This window comes from Heterocephalus glaber, unplaced genomic scaffold (assembly GCF_053883595.1).
Source record: "Heterocephalus glaber isolate CG9 unplaced genomic scaffold, H.glaber_assembly_v1.0 deba00000594, whole genome shotgun sequence".
Taxonomy (NCBI): Eukaryota; Metazoa; Chordata; class Mammalia; order Rodentia; family Bathyergidae; genus Heterocephalus; species Heterocephalus glaber.
In genome coordinates this window covers 18,925,874-18,952,556 of record NW_028258151.1, presented here as the reverse complement: position 1 = coordinate 18,952,556, position 26,683 = coordinate 18,925,874, and the positions used below count along the sequence as shown (strand labels likewise).

Below are 26,683 nucleotides of genomic sequence, written 5' to 3'. Positions count from 1 at the left end.
CCAAAAGCACAATGAGATCTCACCTCATTCCGGTGAGAACAGCTATTGTCAAACTGACAATGACAATTGCTGGAGAGGATGTGGAGAAAGGGGTCTGTGACACACTTTTGGTGACAATGTACATTAGCAGAGCCACTGTGGAAAAGAGTACGGAGAAATTAAAAAGATCTACCACATGATCAGGCAATCCCAGGTCTGGATAGCTATCCAAAGGAAAGGAAATTGCTATGTCAAAGACACACCTGCATGATTCTCTTTGCTGCATTATTCACCAACACGTGGAATCAACCAAGATGTTCATCAATGGACGAGCAGACAGAGAAAAGGTGGTACACAACACAACACTATTCAGCCAGAAAAAGAATAAAATGTTGTCATTTTGAGCAACATGGATGGGCCTGGACATCATAATGTGGGGTAAATTAAATCAGGCATCATATGATCTCCTTATATGTGAAAGCTAAAAGAGCTGAGCTCACGGAAGCTGAGATCAGGGTAGTGGTCACCAGAGGCTAGGGAGGATAGAGGAGGAGGTGCAGGGACATACTATTAATGTAACAAATTCTGGTGTTTCAGGACACAGAAGGGTGATTATTGTCAACAATATGGTATGGTCTAATTCAATATCACTACAAGAGGTGATCTGGAATGTTCTCATTATAGAGAAATGCTACATGGAGAGAAGCTCAGCCAGTCCCAGCACCTGGAAGGAAGCTCCCTGCCTCCATCCCAGGCTCCTAGGGCAGAGAAGCTCAGCTGGTCCCAGCACCCGGAAGGAAGCTCCCCTGCTGCCATCCCAGGCTCCTAGGGCAGAGAAGGTGAACCGGTCCCAGAACCTGGAAGGAAGCTCCCCTGCTGCCATCCCAAGCTTCTAGGGCAGAGAAGGTGAGCCGTGTGGGTGCCAGAAGCACCCCCTCCCATGGAAATGTGAAGACACATAAACAAGTCTCAAAACCAGACTTCCAGATCACCTACAGCAACCCCAAAGGGAAACGAGATGGAACAATCTGATACTCAGCCACCTGGACTCTCTGAACTGGCAACAAAAGAAGATCTGGGAAAAATGAAATCAGAAATAATTACTCAGATAACAGCAAAGATTTTGCTCATGGTGCAAGACATGATTAATAAATCTAGAGAGGACACAGATTAAAAAAATAGAGGATCTGAGGAACATGATGGAATCCCAACATAGGAAACAAATGGAATCCATAAAACAGATACAAACAGATTTCCAAGAGATTAAAAACTCCATCAAAAGTCTGCGCAGCAGAATGAACCAATGTGAGGATAGAATTTCACATATAGAAGATAAGATTGCAATTAGTGAGGAGGAAAAGAAAAATTGCTTTAAAATTGTAAGGGAACACGAGAAATCAATCCAGCAGCTGCTAGACAATGCAAAGAAGAATAACATAAAACTGATTGGAGTCAATGAAGAGGAGAGAGTACAGATGACATAAAAAAACTTCACAGAAGTGATGGCAGAAAACTTCCCAAGGAGGGGAAAAGAACTTGACATACAGATAAGTGAGGCATATAGGACTCCAGCTAGCCTTAATCAAAAACAATCTACACATAGGCATATAATAGTTAGGATTCCAGAAATCCAACAGAAGAACAAAATTCTACAAGCAGTGAGAGAAAAGAAACAAATCACATACAAAGGAAAGCCCATCAGAATCACAGCAGACTTCTCAATGCAAACCCTCAAGGCAAGAAGAGCTTGGAGTGATGTATTTCAAGCCCTAAAGGAGAACAGCCTCCAACCCAGATTGATGTACCCTGCAAAACTATCTTTCAAAATGGATGGAGAAATAAGATACTTTCATGACAAAGAGGACCTCAGGAACTTCATGAATACCAAACCGGCACTCCAAAAAATTTTAGATACCCTAGGAAAAGGCAATGAGGATCACAACCCCAGGAAACCCAGCAGAATGAATCCATTGGGTGTGACAAATTAAATGCAAAGGGGGAGAATCCAACAAAAAGAAAAAGTCATGACAAGGCTTTTAAAACTTTTAACTTCATCTCCTCAATGAGTGTATAATTCAATCTTATTATTGTACTGATTAGTATTTTTCTGATTCTAGAGTTGCTCACCATTCCTTGTGCTATACTGGCTATTTATCATCTTCTTACATCTACATTTTAATTGGGTTGTCTATTAATGAGCTCTAAGAATTCTTTATATATTCTGGTCATAGGTTATATGTATTGTAAATATGGTCTGTTTAAGGACTACTTTTCATTTTAATTATGTCATTTAAAGTTCTAAATTTTGATGGAATCTCATTTATCTATTTTTTTCTTTTATACATCATGTTTTTTGTATCCTAGGTAGTTCTTGCCTACCCTGAATTCATAAATATTTTCCCTTATAATTTCTTCTTAAAGTTTTATAGTTGTAGGCTTTCTTATTTAGGTTCATAGATACCTTCAAGTTATTTTCATGTATGGAAAAAAGGGTTGAGGTTAATTTTTTATATATGGATACCAGGTGTTCTAGTGCCGTTTGCTGAAAACACTATCTCTTCCTCGGCTCTTGAATTGAGTTTATATTCTATAAAATGCTAATGTTAAATAATCTTTCAAAACTCCATGGACCATGTATGTGTGGTTCTATTTCTAGATTCTCTGTTTTATTCCAATGATCTATATGTCTCCCCTTACACCAACACTACCTTGATTACTGTAGCTTTAGAAGAAGTCTTAAAATTAGGTACTAAACGTCTTCCAACACTGTTTTTGTTTTTAACTTTTCTAGGTCCTTTGTACTCCTACATAACTTTTAAATTTCAATATCCAATTCTTCATTTATAGCAAGTATACACAAACCCGAATTTTTATATATACCTTGTGTTTTCTAATCCTGCTAAATTCAAGTACAAGTTCTAGGGGCTCCTAGAGATTTCTTAGTATTTTCTCTGTAGATGATCATTTCATCTACATATAAAGATTTTGCTTCTGCCATGCCAATCCTATCCTAGTTGTGTCATTTTATTGCCAGACTATTTTGGTGGGGCCTAGGTTTCAAAGTTTAATGGATAGATAAAGAGTAAGCATATCTGCCCTTGCTCCCCACCTTAAGGAGAAAGCATTGTATCTTCTCCATTTATATAAGCCATTCTTGCTGGAAGTATGGAGTACATGTCTTTAATCTGTTGAGAAGTTTCTGTTCTACTTCTAGGCTCCTGATAGCTTTTACCATGAACAGCTGTAGAATTTGGTCCAATACTTTTTCTCCAACTAGTGACAGGATCATATGGCTTTTGCCTTTCCTTTGTTTAAATGATGACTTTTGGGAGGGGATCTTCCAATGCTGAACCAACACTACCATCCCTATAACAAAACCACTTTCTACATCCTGCCAGATCTGACTTCTAACAGTTTGTTTTGTTAAACAAATTTCTATCTATGTTCATACTTTTTTCTTCTATTATCTTTATCCAGTTTTAGGATTAGCACAATGTTGAGTTCCTAAAATGAGGAGAGAAGTGTTCCTTTTTTCTGCTTTAAATGTTTGATATAATTTATCAGTTCAAATGTTTATGAGCCTGCTGTTGTCATATAGGTAGTTTTTCAAGCTAGGAATATACTTTCTTTAATAGGTGTTATTCAAATTTTATATTTCCTCCAGAGTTAGTTTCATTAATTTGTCTTCCAAGGTACTTCTTAGAAGTTGTCAAATTTATTTTAAAAAAGATTTTTGTAATATGCTTTCTATATCCTTTTAAATTCAGTAAAATCTGTGGTAATGTCTCCTAGATCTTAATATTATAATTTTAAAAATGTATAACTGATATTGTGTAGCAGGAAGAAAAGGCCTAAAAGAGCAGGGGAATTGGAAGGGATAGGAGAAGGAGAAAAAGGGAAAGGAAAAAATATGAAAAGAGGAAAAAAAATGGAAACAAGGTCTTTGCAAATAGGGAAGGGTGGAGGGGGTGAAGGGAGGGCAAGGGAAGGGAAAAAAATAAGAACCAACAATCACCCCTCTGCAGACAGACAGGTCTGCCCATGTCCTACCGAGGTCCTGAGTTGCACAGAACACCCCGAATCAGCCCGCTGCAGACAGGCAGGTCTGTGCATGCCCTACCGAGGTCCTGAGTCGCGCAGAAGACACTGAATCACCCCACTGCAGACAGGCAGCCACCTGATTCCACACTACAAAGACGCAGAGGACACCAGACCACCAGACCAAGGTACTGAGTCCCACTGTTCCCAGCCCAGAGGTAGGGGCTTCTGAGCCGTCGTCCCACTGCTCCTGGTCCAGAGGAAGGGGCTTCCCGGTCACCATCCCTCCCACTGCTCCCAGCCCAGAGGAAAGGGCTTTTGGGCCACCTTCTGTCCCGCTGCTCCTGGCCCAGAGGAAGGGACTTCCGGGCCACCATCCCTCCCACCACTCCTGGCCCAGAGGGAGGGGCTTCTGAGCCACCATCCCACTGCTCCTGGTCCAGAGGAAGAGGTTTCCCGGCCACCATCCCTCCGGCTGCTCCCAGCCCACAGAAAAGGGCTTTTGGGTCACCATCCCTGCCACTGCTCCCAGCCCCTGTCCCACCTCACCCAGCTCAGAGGAGGTAATCTGTGCAGGTGCTAACAGACCCCCGCCCCAGTCGAAATGAGAAAACCCGTAAATAAGTCTCAAAACCAGACTTCCAGATCACCTACAGCAACCTCAAAGGGAAATGAGATTGAACCCTCTGATACTCAACCACCTGGACCCACTGAACTGGCAACAAAAGGGGATCTGGAAAAAATGAAATCAGAAATTGTTGGGAACAATGTTACATAACTCTAGGGAAAAATCATTTGAGTAGGCCTAGTTCTCCTGCCTACAGCCCAGCTAGGACATTCCAGACATAATTGCATTTTGGCCTCTGGTCACAACTGAGACCTCAGTGATTCCCCCCCACCCCCCACCCCCCCACCCCCACCCCCCCAAGCCCCCCCCACCCCACCCCCACCCCCCGCCATTCTGCAATCTCCAGGAAAAGATCACACCTGTGGGAGACGCCAGGGAGGAACCAAATCTTCATCTGCATAGTTCCTCATTGTTCTTAGATTTCCACTGCCCCCCAGCGTTTTGTTACACCTTGTTTATCCCAATGTGAAGTACTGAACTCTATATTTCACTTGTTACATCTGTTTCCCCATGTACTGAATAAAAGGTACTGCAAGCTAGGGGGCTTTTGTCTTTGCCGCCCAGAGCAGCACTGATCAGACCCAAAGCTCAGCTTCTTCTCAGTCTCATTTGTCTACCTTTCCTGTAATTTGCCATGTGCTGCCTTGGCTCACAGGAGACTAGGACTTACTGCAGAGGTTCTGGTAATGTCCCCTTCCCCTGTTCCCTACAAGAAATAATTTCTCAGCTAACAGGAGAAATTGTGCCCCTAGTGCAAGACATGATTAATAAATCTAGAGAGGAGCTCAGGAACATGATGAAATCCCAACATAAGAAACAAATGGAATCCATAAAACAGATGCAAATAGATTTACGGGACATGAAAAACTCCACTGAAAGTCTACACAGCAGAATGAACCAATGTGAGGACAGAATTTCAGATATAGAAGATAAGATTGCAATTAGTGACCAAGAAAAGAAAAATTGCTTCAAAATTATAAGGGAACATGAGAAATCAATCCAGCAGCTGCTAGATGATGCAAAGAAGAATAACATAAGACTGATTGGGCTCAATGAAGAAACAGGAGAGAGTGCAGATGACATAAAAAATCTCTTCACAGAAATAATGGCAGAAAACTTCCCAAGCAGGGGAAAAGAGCTTGACATACAGATAAGTAAGGCACATAGGACTCAAATAGCCTTGATCAAAAAAAAATCTACACATAGGCATATAACTGTTAAGATTCCAGAAACCCAACAGAAGAACAAAGCTCTCCAAGCAGACAGAGAAAAGAAACAAATCACATACAAAGGAAAGCCCATCAGAATCACAGCAGACTTCTCAACACAAACCATCAAGGGAAGAAGAGCTTGGAGTGACATATTCCAAGCCCTAAAAGAAAACAGCCTCCAACCCAGATTGATGTACCCTGCAAAACTAGCTTTCAAAATGGATGGAGAAATAAGATACTTTCATGACAAAGAGCACCTTAGGAACTTCGTGAATACCAAACCAGCACTCCAAAGAATTTTACACAATAGCCTAGGAACAGACATTGAGGATCACAACCCCATGAAGAAAAGCAGAATGAACCTATCTGGCATGACAAGAAACTAAATGTAAAGGGGGAGAATCCAACAAAAAGAAAAAGTCATGGCAATGACAAGTCAGAACGTTTCAGTTATAACCATCAATGTCAATGGTCTCAATTCACCAATCAAAAGAAACAGACTGGCAGAATGGGTCAAGAAGCAAAATCCAACAATATGCTGCATACAAGAAACACACTTCATTCAAAAGGAAACTCATAGACTGAAAGTTAAAGGGTGGAAAACAATACTCCATGCCACAGGAACCCAAAAAAAAGCAGGAGTAGCTACCTCTTGGCAGATCAAGTAGATTTCAAACCAACACTGATTAAGAGAGACGAAGAAGGACACTACATCCTTGTAAAGGGAAGAATCCAAGAGGAAGAGATGACAATCATAAATATCTATGCACCAAACACTGGTGCACCCAACTATATAAAACAAAAACTAACGGACATGAAAAGCCATATATGCACTAATACAATTGTAGTGGGGGACCTCAACACCCCACTGTCACAAATAGATAGATCAACTAGACTAAAAATAAGTAATGAAATACTAGAACTCAATCGAACTCTTGAACAAATGAACTTAACAGATGCTTACAGAGTGTTCCACCCCACAAAATCAGAATACACATTCTTCTCAGTTGCACATGGGTCATTCTCCAAAATAGACCACATACACACACATAGAACATGTTTAAGTAAGTGCAAAGGAATTGAAGTTATCCCCTGTATAGTATCAGACCATGGTGCAATGAAATGGGAGATCCATAGCAAAAGAAACTCAAAAAATTTCATAAACACGTGGAAATTGAACAACACACTTCTGAATAACCAATGGGTCACAGAGGAAATTAAAGAAGAAATCAGACAGTTCCTTCAATTAAATGACAATGACAATACAATATATTGGAATCTATGGAACACAATGAAAGCAGTCTTACGAGGGAAATTCATAGCAGTGAATAATCATATTAGGAAAACAGAACGAGCCCAATTAAATAACCTGATGCTGAACCTCAAGCTTCTAGAAAAAGAAGAGCAGGGCAACCCCAAAGCTCATACAAGGGAGGAAATTATAAAGATCACAGGAGAAATCAATGCAATGGAGACTAAGAGAACGATACAAAAAAATCAATGAAGCCAAGAGTTGGTTCTTCGAAAGAATCAACAAAATTGACAAACTTTTAGCCAAGCTTGTCAGAAAAAGGAAAGAAAAGGCCCAAATCCATGCAATTAGGAATGAAAAGGGTGAAATGACAACAGACCCAGCAGAAATCTAGAGGCTCATCAATACCTACTTCCAGAACCTATACGCCAATAAGATGGACAACACAGAAGAAATGGACAGATTCCTAGATACATATGAATTACCAAAGTTGAACAAAGAAGACCTAAAAATTCTGAACAACCCAATATCAACCAATGAAATTGAAAATGTAATTAAAAACTTATCAACTAAGAAAAGCCTGGGCCCTGATGGTTTCACTGCTGAATTCTACAAGACATTTAGAGAGGAACTGCTGCCACTACTGTTTAAACTCTTCACTGAAATTGAAAGGGAAGCAATACTCCCAAATTCATTCCTGGAAGCAAGTATCACCTTGATCCCCAAGGCAGAGAAAGACCCAACTAAAAAAGAGAACTATAGGCCAATCTCACTAATGAACATAGATGCAAAAATCCTTAATAAGATAATGGCAAACAGAATGCAGAAGATCATCAAGAAGATCATACACCCTGATCAAGTGGGATTCATCCCAGGGATGCAGGGATGGTTCAATATATGCGTATCAATCAATGTAATACACTAGATCAATAGAGCCAAGGACAAAAACCATATGATTATCTCCATAGACGCAGAAAAAGCATTTGACAAAATCCAACATGCATTTATGATAAAAACCCTACAAATAATTGGAATAGATGATCTCTACCTCAAACTGATAGAAGCCATCTATGAAAAACCAACAGCCAATATCATACTAAATGGTCAAAAACTGAAATCCTTCACACTAAAATCAGGAACAAGACAAGGATGTCCACTATCACCACTCTTGTTCAATATAGTTCTGGAAACATCAGCCATGGCAATTAGACAAGAGAAAGAAATAAAAGGAATAAAGATAGGTAATGAAAAAGTCAAATTGTCATTATTTGCAGATGACATGATACTCTATATAGAAGATCCCAAGAACTCCACCAAAAGTCTTCTAGACTTAATAACCAAATTCAGTCAAGTAGCTGCTTACAAGGTCAACACACAAAAATCAATAGCTTTCCTCTACACCAATGACAGACTCACTGAGAGAGAAATAGGGCAAATAATTCCTTTCACAATAGCATCCAAAAAACTGAAATACCTAGGAATCATCCTAATGAAAGAAATCAAAGACCTCTTCTCTGAAAACTATGGCACTCTGAAAAGAGAGATTGAAGATGATATCAGAAAATGGACAGACATCCCCTGCTCCTGGGTAGGAAGGATTAATAGAGTGAAAATGGCCATACTTCCAAAACTGCTATATAGATTTAATGCAATTCCAATTGAGATCCCACCAGCATACTTCATAGACCTCAAGAAAACAATCCCAAAATTCATTTGGAGCAAGAAGAGACCCAGAATAGCAAAAGCAATTCTAGGTAACAGAGACATGGCAGGGGGTATCACAATCCCCAACCTGCAACTATACTACAAAGCTACTGTGATAAAAACAGCATGGTACTGGCAAAGAAACAGACTTGAGGACCAGTGGAACAGATTAGAAGATGCAGAAACAATGCCAGACACACTCAGCCATCTCATCTTCGACAAAGGAGCCAAACACCCTCACTGGAGGAAAGATAGCCTCTTTAATAAATGGTGCTGGAAAAATTGGGCTTCAACTTGCCAAAGATTAAAACTAGACCTATATCTCTCACCATGCACTAAACTAAAATCAAAATGGATTAAAGATCTAAATATTAAAATAGAAACTCTGAACCAGTTGGAACAGAGGTTAGGTAGAACCCTTGAAGACATTGGTGTAGGAAAAGATTTTATGAACAAAACCTCAGTTGCCCGTGAACTAGCACAAACAATCAACAAGTGGGATCTCTTCTTATTAAAAAGCTTCTGCATAGCAAGAGAAACCACCAGCAGTGTGAAGAGACAACCCACAATGTGGGAAAAAACCTTCACCTGCTCTTCCTCAGACAAAGGTCTACTATCTCGAATCTATAAAGATCTTAAAAAGATCAGACCTCCCAAATTTAAAGACCCAATCCAAAAATGGGCATCTGAAATGAACAGACATTTCTCAGACAAAGAAGTAGAAATAGCAAATAAATACATGAAAAAATGTTCAACATCACTGGTCATTCAAGAGATGCAAATGAAACCAACGCTGAGATTCCACTTCACTCCAGAAAGAATGGCTGCTATCATGAAATCAACCAATAACAAATGCTGGCGGGGCTGTGGGGAAAGAGGAACCCTGCTCCACTGCTGGTGGGAGTGTAGACTGGTGCAAGCACTGTGGAAATCAGTATGGAGATACCTCAAAGAATGAGGACTGGAAGTCCCATTTGACCCCGCTATTCCACTGCTGGGGATCTTCCCCAAAGAATTAAAAGAATCATACCACAGTGATATATGTGCACCCATGTTCATAGCAGTGCAGTTTGTAATAGCTAAAACTTGGAAACAGCCCAAATGCCCATGAACTGGAGACTGGATAAAGAAAATGTGGGTTTTTTTATACAATGCAGTACTACTCAGCCATAAAAAATGAGAAATTAGAGGCATTTATAGCTAAGTGGATGCACATTGAGGCAATACTCTTAAGTGAAATAAATAGGACACAGATGTGTAAATACCAAATAGTTTCTCTGGTGTAAGAAACTGAAAGTGTAAATAAGGACTAAATGTATAATAGGTCATGTGAAATAGGAAGAAAAGGGGCAAAGGGGAAGGAAGTGGGAGGGCTAGGGGAAAGGATAGAAGGGAATGGGATTAATATGAGAAAATGGAAAAATAGGAACAAAATCTTTGTAAATAGGGAGGACTGGAGGGGTTGATGGGAGGGCTGGGCAAGGGTGAAAAATAAGAACCAAGAGAGACTATGTAAAGGTGCAAATTTCCAATGATGAATGTCATTATATTGTATACCTAAAATGTACCAATGATTAGAATGAATAATCAATAATGTAAAATAGGAAGAAAAGGTCCAAAGGGGTAGGGGTAGTGGGAGGCACAGGGGAAAGGAAAGAAGGGAAAAGAAAAAATGCTGAGAAATAGAAAAAATGGAAATAAACTCTTTGTAAATAGGGAAGGGTGGAGGGCGTGAAGGGAGGGCTAGGAATGGGGACAAAATAAGAACCAAGATGCATTATATAAAGGTACAATTCCCAATGAGAAATGTAATTGTGTTGTATACCTACAATGTACCAATAAAAGAATTTAATACAAAAAAAAAAAAGAACCAAGATACTCATGTAAAGTTACAAGATCCCAATGATGAATGTAACTGTATTTTATACCGAAAATATACCAATAAACTTAATGGGGGGAAAAAAAAGAAGAAAAAAAAAAGAAATGCTACACGTTTGAGATGATGGCTAAACTTAAATACCCTGAGGTGATCACTGCAGTGTATAAATGTAGCCAAACATCCCATGGAAACCATAAAGCTGGACGCTGAAATCCTGCTGGGAACCTGGCCCTGAGCAGGTGGCCTGTGACAAGGACACCATGGAGGGCAGCCTGTGGGTGGGGCAGCCTGGCCAGCAGCACGGCATCCCGAGAGGAAGCCAAGAGCAGCCTCTGCCTTTCTCTCCATGTCCCCACTGCTTAGACAGCTCTGGAAGCTCCTCCCAGGGAAGTGAGGACAGCGGCCTCTCCTCAGCCACACACCCTTCCCGACCTCAGCTGTCCGAGAGCAGCAAGCACTCATCTTCAGGGAGCCCTGCCTGGGAGGGTAGTGTGTGGATCCCTGCAGAGCATGGAATCACTGCATTCACCAGCTCACAGGACAGAGCCATTAAATGTGACCTGGTTGTATGCTCAACACAGAGCCAGCATCTCATGGGCAATGGTCAACATCATGCTCACAACATCATGCACAGGAGGGATGATTTCCATTTATAGATATGAACCAGGACATCGAGGCTCCTTGGGCTACATGCTGTGCCCATCTGGGATTGCAACCTAATCCTATTTGACTCCGAGGTCTACATGTAACCTGTCCTGGACACATGCTCTGCGCACAGATGTTGTATTTTCCTTAAGGGAATAACAATCACAGTCATAATTGTAAGTCCAATAGAGCACAGAGCATGTCACTTTATGGATAAGGAAACACAGGAACAGAGAAGTTGAGTGACTTGCCTAAGGTCACAGAGCAAGGCAGCTGGTACTGAATTCAGGGTATGCACACAGCTAATTGTTTTAGCATGGATACAAGGGGCTCTCCTGGATATGTCTAGGCTGACCAGGACCAAGACCAGAATACAACCTGTAGCTGGGGTGTGGAAATGAGACATGGGCATGGCTTGTTTGGCTCAGCCATGCTTACCAAAATACAGACATTTGATGTAAACTAGGATTCTGCTTCTCCTTTACACTGGCACTGGGAAGCTGGAGTTGAGCCTTGCAAAAAATCTGGGCAGACATTGTCCATGTGGCCACAGACCTCACCATGCCCTACTGCCTGCCTCTGTGGCCTCTGGAGCACAGGGGTAGAGTTGTGGTGCTCTGGCCTGGCCAGCAGGAGGGAGCTGTGGAGGCTCATGCTGAGCCCAGGGGCAGCCCTCAGCAATGGACATCACAGACAGCATAAAAAAGCAACTTTTAGGCCAGGAATGGTGGCACACACCTGTAATCCCAGCACTTGGGAGGCTGACACAGGAGGACTGCTGTGAGCTTGAGGCCAGCCTTGGCTACACTGTGGACTCAAGGTCAGCCTAAACTGCACAGTAAAACCCTGTCTTGAAAAACCAAACCAAACAAAACATGCTTTCTACTGTGCTGAGCAAAGCTGGGGGATACCAAGCACTTGCCCTTTGAAAAGATGCTTCTGGAGCTGGCCCTCCTCATGCCAGCCATGTGGGCCACAGGTTCTGCCCCTGCCCTGGAGGCGCCCATTCACAGGTGACAGGTGTGACATGTGCCAGCTGCACCACACACCATCACACACCTCTGGCTGGCAGCAGCACCTGACATGGTGCCTTCTCACATTGATCCCCTTAACCTGACCCCCAACCTGAGGTCTGGATAACATGCTGCACTTTACAGACAGGTAAACTGAGGGTCTGAGGAGCCAGGGACTCATTAATAGTGGAAACCTGCCCCAGGTCTGTGATACCAAGATCAGCCCAGTCCGCGGGCCAATCATACAAGGGTCACTTCCCCTAGCACAGGGTAAACCATACAAGTGGCAAAGAGACAAGACCACTCTTGAAATCCAGAGCCCCACAGTGGCAAGGGACACCACACAGATGGAGAGGGCATCCAGTGGGCCTGGTCCAGTTGTGTCCTTCCTGCTTTACACATTTGTTTTAATGACACAGCATTCTGCAAAGGCAAGTCCAAGGCTGCAGGTGAGCGCATCTCTGGGTCTCCCCTGGATTAGGCCCAGCTGCGAGCTTGGGCCCAGGACTCGGCTGTGCTGGCTTCAGCCTCCCAGTTTGGTGTCTGCCTGAGAGGCTCCCTGCGGACTGGTCCACAGCAGAGCCAAGGCAGGGCTGTGCAGTGGGGGATCATTCTCCTGACTGAGCCTACTTGCTAGGATCTCCACTGTGTCCCTCCAGAAGGCTGGTCACAGAGCCAAGGCCACAATGGTCCCGTGCATTCCATTTAATGGGAAGTATTTAGAATGTTTACGGCAAATCCAGAGGCTATGAAACAGATCTGTGGCTGCCAGGGGTGGGGCTGGAGGGACTGTGGAGTCACCATTTAGTGGGTCCCCCATGTGATAGAATTGGAGGCAGAGCCTAGGAAGGTGATGAGGCTGGATGAGGTCATGAGGGCGGGGTCCTATGCTGGGATTAGTGGCCTGGTAAGAAAAGACATCGAGATGGGGAGCTGTGTTTCCTGCTGCTGCATGAGCAAGAAGGCGCTCTCTGAAGGCCCAGCTGAGGGCCCTTAACAAGAATCAAGTCAGCCAGCACCTCGGTCTCAGGCTTCTCAGTTTCCAAACTGTGAGAGAGATAAATGTCTCTGGTTTAAGCTCCCTATCTACTGTGGTTTTGTTTTTAAATAGCAGTTCTAGCTGACTAATAACACAAGTATATATATAGTGAGAGAGAGGGAAAGAGACAGAGACACAAATGTATATATCAGAGAAAAAAACTTGTATAAATATTATTATTATTTGTGTGTGTGTGTGTGTGTGTGTGTGTGGTACCAGGGATCGAACTCAGGACCTTGCGCTTGCGAGGCAGGTACGGCACCACTGAGTTAAATCCCCAGCCCTTGCATAAATATTTTATTTTTTAATTTTTATTTATTTTGTATTTATATATTAATTGGTACATTTTAGGTATACAACACATTTACATTTATCATTGGGTGCTTGTACCTGAACATGATGTGTCTTGGTTCTTATTTTTTCCCCATTACCTGTCCACCCTTCCCTATTTACATAGATTTTGTTTCCATTTTTTTTCTTTCTCATACTTTTTCTTTTCTTTTCTTCCCTTTCCCCTTCCTTGTATAAATATTTTAATACTAAATTTATTGAGACATCATGAGATTAATACAAGCTACCCTTGGCCTCTACAATTACAAGAGGTGCTCAAAGTGGTGGCCATTGGCTTCCAGACATTTATTAGTACGATGAAGTGCTGAAGTATTGCATACAGTTTTTAGGCGTACTCTGTATATATAGTGGTACCTCGGTTCATAAACTTGATTCTTTTCATGATTCTGGTCACAAACAGAGTTGGATGAGAACCGAATCAAATTCAATGGTTACATTCAATGCTGACTTTATAGGGAAATTTGATTTGGTTCTTATCTAGTTTGGTTTGTGACCAGAATTGTGGAGAGAATTGAGTTTGTGAACAGAGGCACATATATTTATGTGTACACACATACACACACACACACACACACATATCTTTTTTTTCTTCTTTCCTTCAGTATTGAGCATTGAACCCAAGGCCTTTGTACTGAGCTCCAGTTCCAACCCTTTTTAATATTTTTGAGACTGGGTCTTACTAAATTGCTCAGGGACCCAGACTGGACTTGAATTTGTGATCTTCCTGTCTCAACCTCCTATAGTGCTGGGATTACAGGGATGCACCCCTGTGGCCGGCTTACATATGGTACCTGATTATCTATTAGTTCCCTAATAGACTGGCTATACACTGCATATTTGGGTGGCCCCAAAATTCATTCAGAAAGTTAGATCCTCAGCCCCAAAGTGATGGAGTTAGGAGGTGGCCTGTGGCAGGTGACTAGGTCCTGAGGATAGGACCCTTGGGAATGGGACGAGTGCCCTTAAAAGAGGCCCTTCCGCTATGTGAGGGCACAGAGAGAAGGTGCCACCTGTGCCCTAGGAGACAGGCCCTTACTACACACTGACCCCTCAGCAGTGGGTGGGTGGGGCTGCAGCCCAGTCTGGGGGTCTGGTCAGAGCAACCCGGGCTGACTGAGAGCCCCTGAGAACGGGGACCAGCCTCACTAACCACTGCTCCCTGTGCAGGGAAGGGACCGCTCAGTGCAGACCCCTCTGGCCAGCTGGAGGGCAGAGCTGCAGGGCAGGACACTCCACACTGAGCTTGCAGTGCACAGAGGCCTCCAGCCCTTCGCTTTTGGATGGAGACACCAGACACCCTGACTACTTATCCCCTGAACATTCTGCTTGTGACCTGCCATTGGCCTTTTAATCTCTGAGGACAATCACACTCTAACTGTCCTCTGTCCTCACTCAGCTTCAGGTGACTCAGTGGGGCCCAGCCCAGGAGGTTCACCCGCACCTCCTGCATCTCATTCAAGTCAGACCATCTCTCTCCAGCTTCCCACAGCTGGGCCGATATCCTATAAGTTCCTTTGTTCCGCGTGGGATTGACAGGCGGTGAAAACCCATTATTATGCTATAATTTCAGAAAATTGATCCCAGCAAATAGCTCAATGGGACTCAAAGCCGCTTAATGTGACATCTTATTTAGGGCTTTGAAATGTCAGGCATCCTGGGCAGGAGCAGTCAGAAGACTCAGGGATCAGCGTGCTGGCTCCAGGAAGGCCGGGCCCACAGGGGTGGGGGTAGAGATGAAAACTCAGACCTGAAGGGGCTGGGAGGGGGGATCCAGACTCCGCTCCCTGAGGAACAGGTCTGGAGCTGCTGTGTGCAACTGTGCAGCAGAAATGGAACAGCTGGAGGGCAGGAAAAAGACACAATGGAAGAAGAGACTCCAGCAGGAAAATGATCCCTTAGAGGGAAGTCAATGAGTAATTGAACGAGGGACTAAAAAAAAAAACAACAAAGAAAAAACCAGGAGCTCTACGCTAATTGCACTTACTGCACTTGACAGCGGTGTGAAAGGGCAGGGAGAGGCCTTGTTGTCACCTCTGCACCCACCCTGCAGGCTGTGGAGGTGGATGGCTCCAAACTGCTCAGGCCCACCTCGTTCCATCCTGCTGTTTCCATCCTGATTTAAATAAGCTTCCTTTCTCCAAAGGCCTTCGTGGGAGTAGTTGGCTTTTTTGTGACTTTTTTTCCTCCAAAATGGGCTGTGTTGGCTGAATCTCCATTTGACAGATGGGCACAGTGGTGACTCCCACCAAGGCAGGGGCACAGCCTCCCCTTCCCCAATCCTGGGAGAATGAGACCCTCCTGGATGCTTGGTCTCTAAGGCCAGGGCTGCAGCAGGGCTGGCCAACACCTCGAGGACAAAGCAGCCCGTGTTTACAACACACTCGCATCTCCATGGGCAACATCACTGCCTGTGTATCCCTCACTGCTGATTTTGGGTAAATCCCTGCTGGCCTAAGAGGGCACTGAATAGGTGGAGAGATGTGACCAGGGCTTTCACTGGGATCTTGGAGGCAGATGGGTCAGGCCATGGAGCTGTAATCATTCTGTCAGTTGTGTGATCTTGGGAAAGTCACTTAACTTCTCTGTGCCTCAGTGTCCTCATCAGAGAAAATAACAGCATCCCCCTCTGGGGCTGTTCAGGGGATTCCTGAGACAGCCCATGCAGAGTGCTAAGTCTGGGGTGTGACAAGCAGTCTATAGGAGAAACAGGCATGCTTTTATGAAGATAGATGGACCAGCTATTCCAGGTAAGCGGGATACATTTGAGGCAACTGAGTCAGGAGCAAGCAAGATACCTGCTGGGAAACAGCCAGTGAGCAACATAGCCTTCAACCGACTGGGGCCTCAGGAGCCAGAATAATGGGGTTCATGCCTTGCCTCTGGCTCCTGGCTGGTGTAGGCTGGCTGGAGGCTGGGGGAAGTTTCTTCAATATGGGCATCTGCCCCAAGGGGTCACAGAGCTCTGGACCTGTCCCATCACTAGGGAGGTGACTGCACATCTCAGAGCTCAGCACAGGGGAGGCCCAGCCCACCTGAGCGGCTGGTTGCTCTGTTGTGAAGGAAATGAAGTCACCGAATTGGCAGAGCCCCCAGCATAAGGCAGAATTCTGATCTGAGCCTCAACCCAATCTCCCAGGCTCTGGCTATGTCCTCCACACTAAAAAAAATAAGTAAATAACGCTCACTTGTACCAGCCAGTAGGACCTACGGGCCAGCTCCAGGCATAGGCAGGCTCAGCCTGAGAATGTCACACGTCACACCTCATTCTATGTTTCCAGCAACCGGACCAGGTGGCACCATTAATACTGCCACCTTGAAGATGGGGGTGGTGGTGGTGCTGGGCTCTGGAGAACAGAAGCAACTTCCGAGAGTGGGGGAGATGGATTGGCAGTAAATCTGGACAGAGGGATGTATAGGAAGAGAGAGAGAGGCTGGGGCCACAGATGGATCAGAAGCTCAGGTACCCACGGGCACAGGGCGGCTCAGAGCTTGCTCACCATGCAGATTCCAGGGCCCTAGGTCCCAAATCAGCAGGTCAGGCATGGTGCCCAGGAGTCTGCATGCTTTTGGTGCTGGTGAAGGTTAACTGTGTGCTCTACCTCTGAGCTACACCCGAAACCCAGGATCTGTGCTTTTAATGAGCTTCCAGAAACCACAGCATAGGGTGGAGAATCCCATGACGGTGGACAGGTCCGCAGGGGACGTGATCAGGGAAATGTGGGTGGCTGCTCCCTTCCTAGGGCTGAGGTCAGGCTGGGTGGGCAGCCCTCAGGGAGAGCAGGGCTTGGGCCAGGCACCTCCAGGGCAATGTCAAAACCTTTTGTTCTCATTTGGCGGTAGAGGACTGCGATTTCTAACCCACGCTATAGAGGGAGCCTGCTCAGCGGAGCCCACCCCCTGGATGCTCTGGACGGCTGGAGAGCTCACTGGGGCACTATCAGAGGATTCTTCACCACTGGTGCGCTTTATGGGGAGAAGTCACTACCAGGGCAGAACTTTAAACTGGGAAAGAGGGAAATGAGGGGACAAAGTCAGGAACGTCCCAGGGCCAGGGAGGGAAGGCGGGAAGAGGCTCCCTTTGCTTCTCTTGCACTTTCGTTTCAGCCACTTTCCCAGAGTTTTGCCCCCGCTGTGCCTCTTGTCACACGTAGCCACAGATGAGAAGGTGGTGGGGACTACAATACATCCCCTGTGAAAGCCACAGCTGCTGCCTCCAGTCAGAGCTAACTCCTTCCTGATCATTGCCTGAGCTTCCTGTTATGTTTAGAGCCTCTACCTCAGGCATCAGACAGGAAAACATCTTGGACACAGTGGAAGACTGCCCTGGTTTCTGGTTCCTCCTTGTGAGAACACTAAATTCTTCATAGCATGTCCCTGCTGGCCTCTCCAGGATTGTCCAGCATCTTCCAGCCTATTCCCACAGATTCCTTCCCCAGGCCCACAAGTCACCACAGGGACTTTGCACATACTGCTCCCTTGGAATCCTAGGTGGTGAGCTTTTAGGAGGAGTGGATACATTGGTTTTTGCCTCCCATGGTTTGCTGAGGTGCCAGATGTGTGACACATTCCATCAGTACTGGTTGATAACATCTCCTACATGCCAGGCACACTGTGAGCACTTTCATGTAGGATTTACTGAGTTCTCGCAATACTGCAGTGTGATGAAGTGGCACTGACCACATACTGTGCTGAGTGCCAGCTGTGTGTTAAGCCTTGCGGAGACTGTGTATCCATTATTTCATCTCCCCCGGAGCCCATTTTACAGATGAAGAAGCTGAGCTTACACTGAAGAGGTGATGATGTGGCCGAGCTGGAATTGGAGTCCCTGGCGGGTGTCTGGGTACACAATGGGTTAACTGGCTGTCCACGGAAGGTGGCACCGAATGACCCCCTAGTCACTGGGGTGGCTTGGCACTGTGTGGATCCCCAGTGGGTGTTGGCTCAGCAGCTCCACAGGGACGTAGGGTCCCTGAATGGAGGAAGAGCTGCCTGGTGACCCCCTTGGAGATGCACTAATGGAATGGACCTGGCCTTCCAGCCCTGTGTGGCAGGGTCTGCAGTGTGGATGAGGACAGGATGGAGCCCATGCAATAGGAACGCCAATAAGGCCCCCTGACTGCTCTCCAAGAGTCACCGTGGGCTGGGGAGAGGGCTGGCTACACAGCATCTGCTGGGAGATGCCCTGACCCACACCCTCACCAGCACCTGGCTGGCTAAGGACTCAGTCCCGCTGCCAGTGCTGGAGCAGGAGCCGAGGACAGGACAGGTTCTCTGCTCCCCGGTCACCTGATGCCTCCCAATCATACCTGGGCCTAGGGCAGGAAGTCAGGGCCACATGGATGCTAAGCTAAGCTCAGTTCTTCTGCCTCTCTGGACTTGCTGAAAATTCTCTTAAACATCCACAGAGAAAACTCTGTCAGACTAAACAGAACTTCTGGGACTGGAGAGGCTGCTGGGCTCCGGTGGGGAGGACTCAGGCACCAAAGGACAGGCAGAAGGGGTGTGCAGCTCCCAGACCAGCACCTGGGCCTCAGACTTGCTCAGCCCTACCCACAGCTGTCTCGGGCTGGCTACAGATCTGGCCCTGTCTTCCCAGTCCAAACCCACCCTGAGGAGCCAGCACTGCTGAGCAGCTGGCCCTGCTAGGAGGAGTCTGAGCTGGAATCACAGGGCTTGGACCTCAGAGACGCAAGCACATCTTTGAGAGACACATTGTTTCCACTTAGGAAGAGGGTGCATCAGATCTTCATGGATAGAGGTCACACAGACAGCAAGGCACACAGAGCCATGCAAAGTGATCAAGTTCAGTCCACGATTGCTCCTGATGCCCGCTGGGCACCCAGGTGGTAAAGAGCTGGAGCAATTTCCAGCCCCGGGACTGTGCCCTGCAGCAGGGGCCAGGTGAGACGCCAGAAAGCCAACAAGGCTGCTTCCTGGCCTCTCGCCATGCGACTCTTGTGCCCCAAATACCATCCCACCACATCTTCAGCGCTCAGCCAAGCACCTCACACCTCTCCCAGGAAGCCCTTCCGACTTCCCTCCTTGATGGGTCCCGACCCTTCTCCTCCTGTGCTGTCTCCTGCCTGGTCCCACCTCTTACCTCAAAGACCCTGGAAGAGAGGACTGGGGCCCCGGGGACCAGTGGGGACATCATGGCTATGCACTGCACAAATCCCAAACCCGCAGCCACCAACACTGTGATGAGCCCTCCTTGCAGAGAAGGGCCAGCACCATTTGCTAACCGGAAACATCTTCGGACATGCATTAGCTGCCCCTTACCAGCCTCCTGCCTCCCGAGGCCAGAGTTGGGGGCCAGGTGGGACTGGGATTGGGAATCCCCTGGAAGAGGAGCGTTCACCGTGGCCACTAGAGGAAGTGGGGCCCAGTGTTTAGGGCATGGGATTTGGAATCACAGGCTTACTTCCTTCAGCGATGGTACCCAGACACATGTGGCCCTGTATGTGCCAGGCTCTGTGTCAGGGAAGAGGACATTACAGGCTGCTGCCCAAGGAGCAACCAGAAAGCATGTGTGTACACGTGTGTGTATGTGCACCTGTGCACACGTCTGCCTTAGCTGCTCGGGAGCTTCGAAACCCCAGGATTTCACGTCTCTCTGGGCCTCAGCTTTCTCATCTGAGAATGGGCACAGGAAGCCAGCAGGGAGGCAGTAAGGATCTAAGGAGAGACAGGGTCCCCAGGCCTGCCTCCGGGCAGCCTCATCTGCAGGAATCACAGCCAGCATGGCCAGCGTGGCAGGGAAGGCTACAGAGCCCTGGCCACCATGTTCTGAAGCAGCTGCCCTCCCTGGGCTGACAGCCCCGGCCCCCAGGGTCTTAGAGCAAAGCACCTTCCTGGGTTGTCCGGAGGGGCAGCTGGCTCTTGTGTGGTCAGGGTAACTCCCCTGCATCTCTGATGCAGCACAGACCCAGTGGCATGGCGGTGATTTCCACCCCCAGCCTGGGTGCATCCCTGGCAAACCCCACTATGGACAAAAGGCACCGCGTCACTGCTGGTGGCCCATACACTGTCGGCCTCGCTTACCCCACAGGGCCATGAAGACGGAGAAGAAGACAGTGGCTGGGTTGTCGAAGAGGTGGCTGGCGCGGGCTGTGGCACAGGCTGAGCTCATCTTCCAGTAGCTGCAGGTCTTGTCACAGAGAGGGCACATGGTGATGTTGTGCCTCTGGTCACACATCTCCATGCTGCAAGAGAAAGGTGGCCCTCAGTCCCCAGTGCTTGGATACAACACCTCCTGGGGCCACGCTACAGCACAGCAGAGACGGCGAGGCGCATCAGCTGGCTTCAGTCACACCTGTCCTCCTGTCCCACCAAGGGCCAACTTCCCAGGTATGTCACCCATGCTGTCCTCAACCTGAGCTCCGCCACAGGGCCCGAGGCTTAGTGTGAGGCCCTGAACCTACTGCCTTAAAACCCTTAATGGTGTCTGAACAAGGGCCCTGTGATGTCATTTGGCATAGGGTCCTGGGACTCTAACTGACCCTGGGGCCAAACATCCAGGCTTGCTTGATGCAGGAGGGGAATAGAGCGCTCCCTCTAGGCTGACCCCAGGGTAATGGCACTCACAGCCTGAGTCTCGCCAGCCCTGAGCAAAGTATCCCCATCAGCCTCCCTCTCATCGCTGGGCACCATCAGAACTGTGCTAAAGAAATTGGGTTTCGGTCTTTGCATGGATATCACGTGGCCAGGCCCTGGCACACAGAAGGAGGCAGAGAGTAAAACTCAGCAAGAACCCTGAAGCTTCCAGAGCCCTTGCTGCAGGCCAGGCCCTGTGGTGAGCACTCAGGTAGCAGCTCCCTTTGGCCTGGTGGGCAGCTGCCCTGTGGTGCAGCCTGGGCATCCAGCCATGACAATCACTGGGGTGTTCAGGATACTCAGAGGGCAGAGAAGGGGCACCAGGACTCTCCCGGAGGCTGGGATGGAGGGAACACATCTCTAAGATTCCAGGCTGGGGGGACCCAGTTGCTGAGGCTCCATCCTGCTGAGTCGACAGGCCATCTGGGGTGCAGCCACACACAGCATGCAGAGAGGGAGCTGCGTGAGACCTGAAGCCCCAGCCTAGGACTGAAAGGCCACCAGTGGTGAGCAGGAGCACTGAGGACTACAGTGTGGTATTCTAATCCCACCTTCGAAGATGGGGAAAGGAGCCCAGAGAAGGGAAGTAACTTCCTGAGAGCCAATAGCACAGTGGGACTTGAGCCCCGGTTTCTGGATCGTCAAAGCCCGTGCACAGAATTGCTCTTGGGGGCCACAGGTTCTCTGCTGAGGTTGGGGGCCTGGGCTGGGTGCTTGAGTGACTGTCCTACACTCTGTCCCTTTGGACAAGTCCTCTAGTTCCAACTTGGCCCTTCTTTCTGGAAAACGAGGAAGAGGGGCCAGAGTACAGTTCCAACTGTGACCTGCTCTGAACTCTCTCCTTCCTGTGAACTTGGACCAGACCCCAATCTATAAATAGTTGCTCAGGCTGGAGGCTCATTCCCAGGGGTTAGACGGTCATGTGGGACACAGCCAAAGTGGGTGCTTTCTGTTTTGTTTTTTAGATTTCTGGATAGACACGAACCTATTTCAGAATCACACCTGGTGCATGGCAGCTGGGGTTTAGTAAACATTTGCCATCACCTCTAGGGGATGCTGCTCTGTGCCCAGGAAGGAGGGCATCCTGGCTCAGCTCTGTTCCTCAGTTGTGGCCCCCACCTGTCTATTTCAGAATGGCACATGTGCTACACCGTGTTGCCAGGTGCTGTGTCTGGCGGGGAAAGATGGAGGAAAGACTAATGGCAGCTAAGGTCGAGGCCCCAGAATGTCTGGGGAGGTGCGTGCGTGCGTGTGTGTGTGGAGTGGGGAGAAGGACCAGGTACCATGAGCAGTACGAGAAAGTGTGCTCTAGCACCAACCACTCTGGGTTTGACTCCAGCTCTAATGCTTCTGATCTGTGTGGTCTCAGACAGGTTTCCCTTAACTCCTTGCTCCTCAGTTTCCCCATCTGCTGAGTGGAGGTGCTGATAGTAACCACTGGGTCATCAGGAGGATGAAACCAACCAACATGTGTACAGGTTTTACAATGGTGCCTGACATTTTTAGGACATCTCTGATGTCCCAAGTCCTTCCCTCAAGGGACTATGGATGAAAGGCACCCCAAAGGGACCACCTTCCTTGAGTGGGGGGGGGCGGCGCTAGAGGCCTGATGGCCTCTCCCTGCCTGCCTCTGCTTCCAGTGCAAATGCCACCAGCCAGACAATAAGCCTTTTCCTGCTGGTTTGAACTCAGCCAACATAAAGACAAGGAGTGTGAAGGTCTATTCTTCAGGGAGGGTGGGAGGGGCATGGCATGGCAGGATGGCACCACACTGGCTGCTGGCCTCCCTCCTGCATGGACTCTGGGGGAACCAGACATCTCCTTCTATATGAGGTACTGATGGGCAGTGGCTGGGGTTGGGGCAGGCTGGGCACTGGCTTTGCCTCTGGCACCAACTGCTGTCTGCATGTCTGACCACGTGATGGAAGGTGGCAGAGCTGGCAGTGTCAAGAGGATCCTGGTGGTTTTCTCAGGAGCCCACATTCTGGGCTGGCAGGGCTTCTTCCCCTCGGGAGCAAAGGAGATGCAGGGTTCCTCAGACTGTTTCCACTTGCCATTTCCCTTAGCCTTTGAGTTCTTGCAGCAAAGCCAGTCTGAATCCCTCCTCCACGTCTGGCCGTCTTTGATTTTTACCCTAATCAAACCCAAGTTTGAGGACCTCACATCACCCTAGCAAACAAAGGGACAAGCTTTCTCCTGCCTAGGACAAAAATAGCACTGGATGGGGCTGGGCCAGAGGCCTGTAGAGCTTTGATTCTGGGTGGGTGGAATATTTGAGGTGTTATTCATGTCCTAAATCATGATTTAAACAAAAATTGGCTGGATATAGTCTTTCTGGACTGCTAAGAACCAGCTTCTTCACAAGACCAAAGACTCACTGGCTCTTTACTGACCACAACTAATGATGAATACTCCAAACTATGGCTCTATGTTGGAGATACGTACTTGGCAGAATCACTAGAAAAGTCACTGAGCAGCTGTCTTAGGAGACCATGAGCTCCTGAAGGACAGAGCTAGCTCAGATTTCCCGTTAGGGTCTCAGTTGCTTGGCACAGTGATGTACACAAGGAAGGCGCAGGACAAACACTGAGATGCCCGTTGGCACGGCGTCCTGACAGCTCAGGGGCCTGAACGCACACAGAGTAGTCCTTGGGTTGGCATCAGCAGATCAAGTCAGCGCTCACAGAGGACAACGTGAACTTTGGAAGAACAGCACTCAGAAATGGGCTAGGTGGTTTCTGGGTGCCTGGTCATCTTCTGGAGCCCCTGCTCTCTGACCTAACCCCAGGTAACTAGCAGAAGGCAAGTGGGGACCCTGTGCAAAGACCTGGTGGCCTGTATGGCACTGTCTGTGGTTGTGGCACCCTTCCCACGAGATGCCCCATGGCCCTGGGTGTGATGGAAGCAGGCACCACTCGGCAGGCTGGGCAGGCAGAGATGGCCACGCTCCCAGCAAGCCTGCACTCAGGTCTCCAACATGGGTCTCTCTTCCTGACCACAAGATGGTGCAGGGAACATAGTGAACAAAAGTTAAACAGAACAAGCAAACAACAACAACAACAACAATGAAAATCCCTCAAAGCATGAAAAAAGGTCTAGTATTCATTTTATATCTTTTCCTGGGTATAAAACACACCTGAGGATGCTCACGCCCGAGAAGGATGCCTGTGGGTTTAGATGGCCATGAGCACTTCATCCTGACAGCTTGTGGCCTGCCATGGGATTTCTCTGGGGGCTGAGCCTGTGCACAGAGGGGGCTGAAGGCCAGCGTCCTAATGGATTCTGTCCCTGTAATAGTGGAAGTGATTCTGGAGCAGGAAGGGGGTGCGACCCACAGGGGAGGGGTTGCTGCCTACCTGGGGATATTCTGGTCCACCGTGGCGCATCCGTACAGGAAGACGATGATCCCCACAATGGAGGCAGGAATGAGCATCTGGGTGTACGCACCCAGCCAGGCGAAGTACAAGCCAATCTTCTCCCCAAAATACTTCCTACACCCGGAGGCAAAGCCAGAGACATGCTTACTCTCATTCTATGTCACAGGGAAAACATGTCACCCACCCTCCCCTTCAAGGAACAATTCAAACTAGGGCCATAGCTTCTGTTGCCCAAGAAGCAGAGAATGAGGCTTTGGAAGGCCTCATCAGGTGTGGGGTGCTCTCTGCTTTTCCTATGCACCCCCATCCCCATCTTGTGCCCTGAGAAGGCGGGTGCTCCTCCGCCTATAACACCGGCGGGTCTTGTTCCCCCAAGGCTGTCAGCCCCACTCCAAGCCCTACTCGGTGTATGGACTGGAATGAACCTGGGCATGGAGGTACCATGAAAACAAATCAGTCCTCATATCAGGTGCTTTGCTCCTCTATGGTTTCTATGGATTTCTACGGGCCAAATTGGTGTGCAAGTCCCCACAGGACAAGCTGGCGCCCCACCTTCTTGCCTCATGGGGACAGGGGCGGTTCTGGATCGCTTCCAAATTCTGGCAAATCCCAAAGCAGCTCTTTTCCTCCCCTCCACCCCACCATGATGCCAGCGCCAGGCCAGGCCAAGCCAGGCCAGGCAATAGATTTGGGGGGAGATAGTGAATGTGATGGAAAGTGCCTGTCTCCCAGTTCCCCAGCAATGGCGAATAAACTGCTCCAGCCAATGCTGCCCCAGATCTTCCCAAACCTTCAAGTTCCAACAGGTCCCTGGGTAACTGCATGTTCACAGTGGCTGAAACACACAGGGACCCTACCTGACCGACATTTTACCAGGGATCCGCTTCCTGCTGCCTGAGATGCCAGGCCAGACATGCCCCACTTACCTGACCAGGTCGATGGGCTGGTACTTATAGAAGACGCCGTAGCTTGCCCACTCCTCGTACAGGAGCTGGAGAGAGGAAGTGTGAGGAACTGGTGATGTGGTCACACGCTGAGGCCGCTTCCCCTTGAGCACAGTGCTGCTGGGGCCTCAGCCCGTTACCACATCACTCATTCATTCAATGAACTCTTGAGAGCTGGCTGCGTGCTGGCCAGAGTGAGCCTGCATTTCTAGGTGAAGGTGGGGGCGGGAAGGTGCTCCTGGTGGATCATGGGATCTCAGCTCTCTGTGATAACCTACAATGCCTGCCACCATGCGGCCTTCCTATTTGGGTTTTTTGGTCACTCTGGTCAAATACCAAATCATTCTTTATGAAGGATGCAAAAGCACCATGGTTTTGAGCAGAAAAATATCAATGGCACAAAAGAAAAAAAAAATCTCACGGACGCAAAGGTAGTTGGAGGTTTATCTCTGGAGATGAGCTGCCTGATTAACAGCGTTGGTAGCATAAATGAAAGTGACACACACCCTGCCTCCCCTGCAGGCTCTGGCAGGGGTGGTAATGAGCTTGGAGGATTAGAAGCCTTGTGCGAACATGTAGAGGTGTCCTGGGGACGATGCAATGTCAGGACTGCTGGGTGAAACAACCCCTCCCCCGCTGTGTGGGCAGCCACCAAATTACTGAGTCCAGAGTGTTATGCCCTCTCTCCAGGGCCATGAGGATGCAGGGAGCCCCAGGGGCCACAGTTGTCCCAGACCCAGGGCTGCTCCCCTGCTGCTCAGCTCTGACCCTGTTCCCAGGGCCAAGCCTCTGGCCAAATTCAGAGTCCAAGGTCCTGGCGGGGCAGGGTCCCTCCCGGTCTCTTCTCCAGCCCCTGGAGGGTGGACAGGATGGGACACAGTCTCCATAGCTCGGGGGATCTGAGTGGCTTGTTTGGGTAACATCAGACACGTGAGTGACAAACAGGGAGAAGTCCCCTCTGCACATCCCTGCCCCTTCCCGAAATGTGCACACATGAAGGGCAGTTCCTGAAATCCACCAGTGGGCCATG

At 47.9% G+C, this 26,683-nt stretch overlaps 1 protein-coding gene across 12 annotated transcripts in view; it reads right to left on the bottom strand.

Annotated features, from left to right (window-relative positions):
* The window catches only part of Ano1 (anoctamin 1), a 175,144-nt gene that overhangs the window by 35,130 nt on the left and 113,331 nt on the right, over window positions 1–26,683 (bottom strand). For all 12 annotated transcript variants that reach the window (XM_004852162.3, XM_087205446.1, XM_021264455.2 and 9 more), the window contains 3 exons: window positions 25,636–25,700; window positions 24,689–24,823; window positions 20,781–20,941 (listed from right to left, as the gene is read on the bottom strand). In XM_004852162.3, coding sequence (XP_004852219.1) covers window positions 20,781–20,941; window positions 24,689–24,823; window positions 25,636–25,700 — 361 coding nt within the window. The remainder of the gene's footprint in view (window positions 1–20,780; window positions 20,942–24,688; window positions 24,824–25,635; window positions 25,701–26,683) is intronic.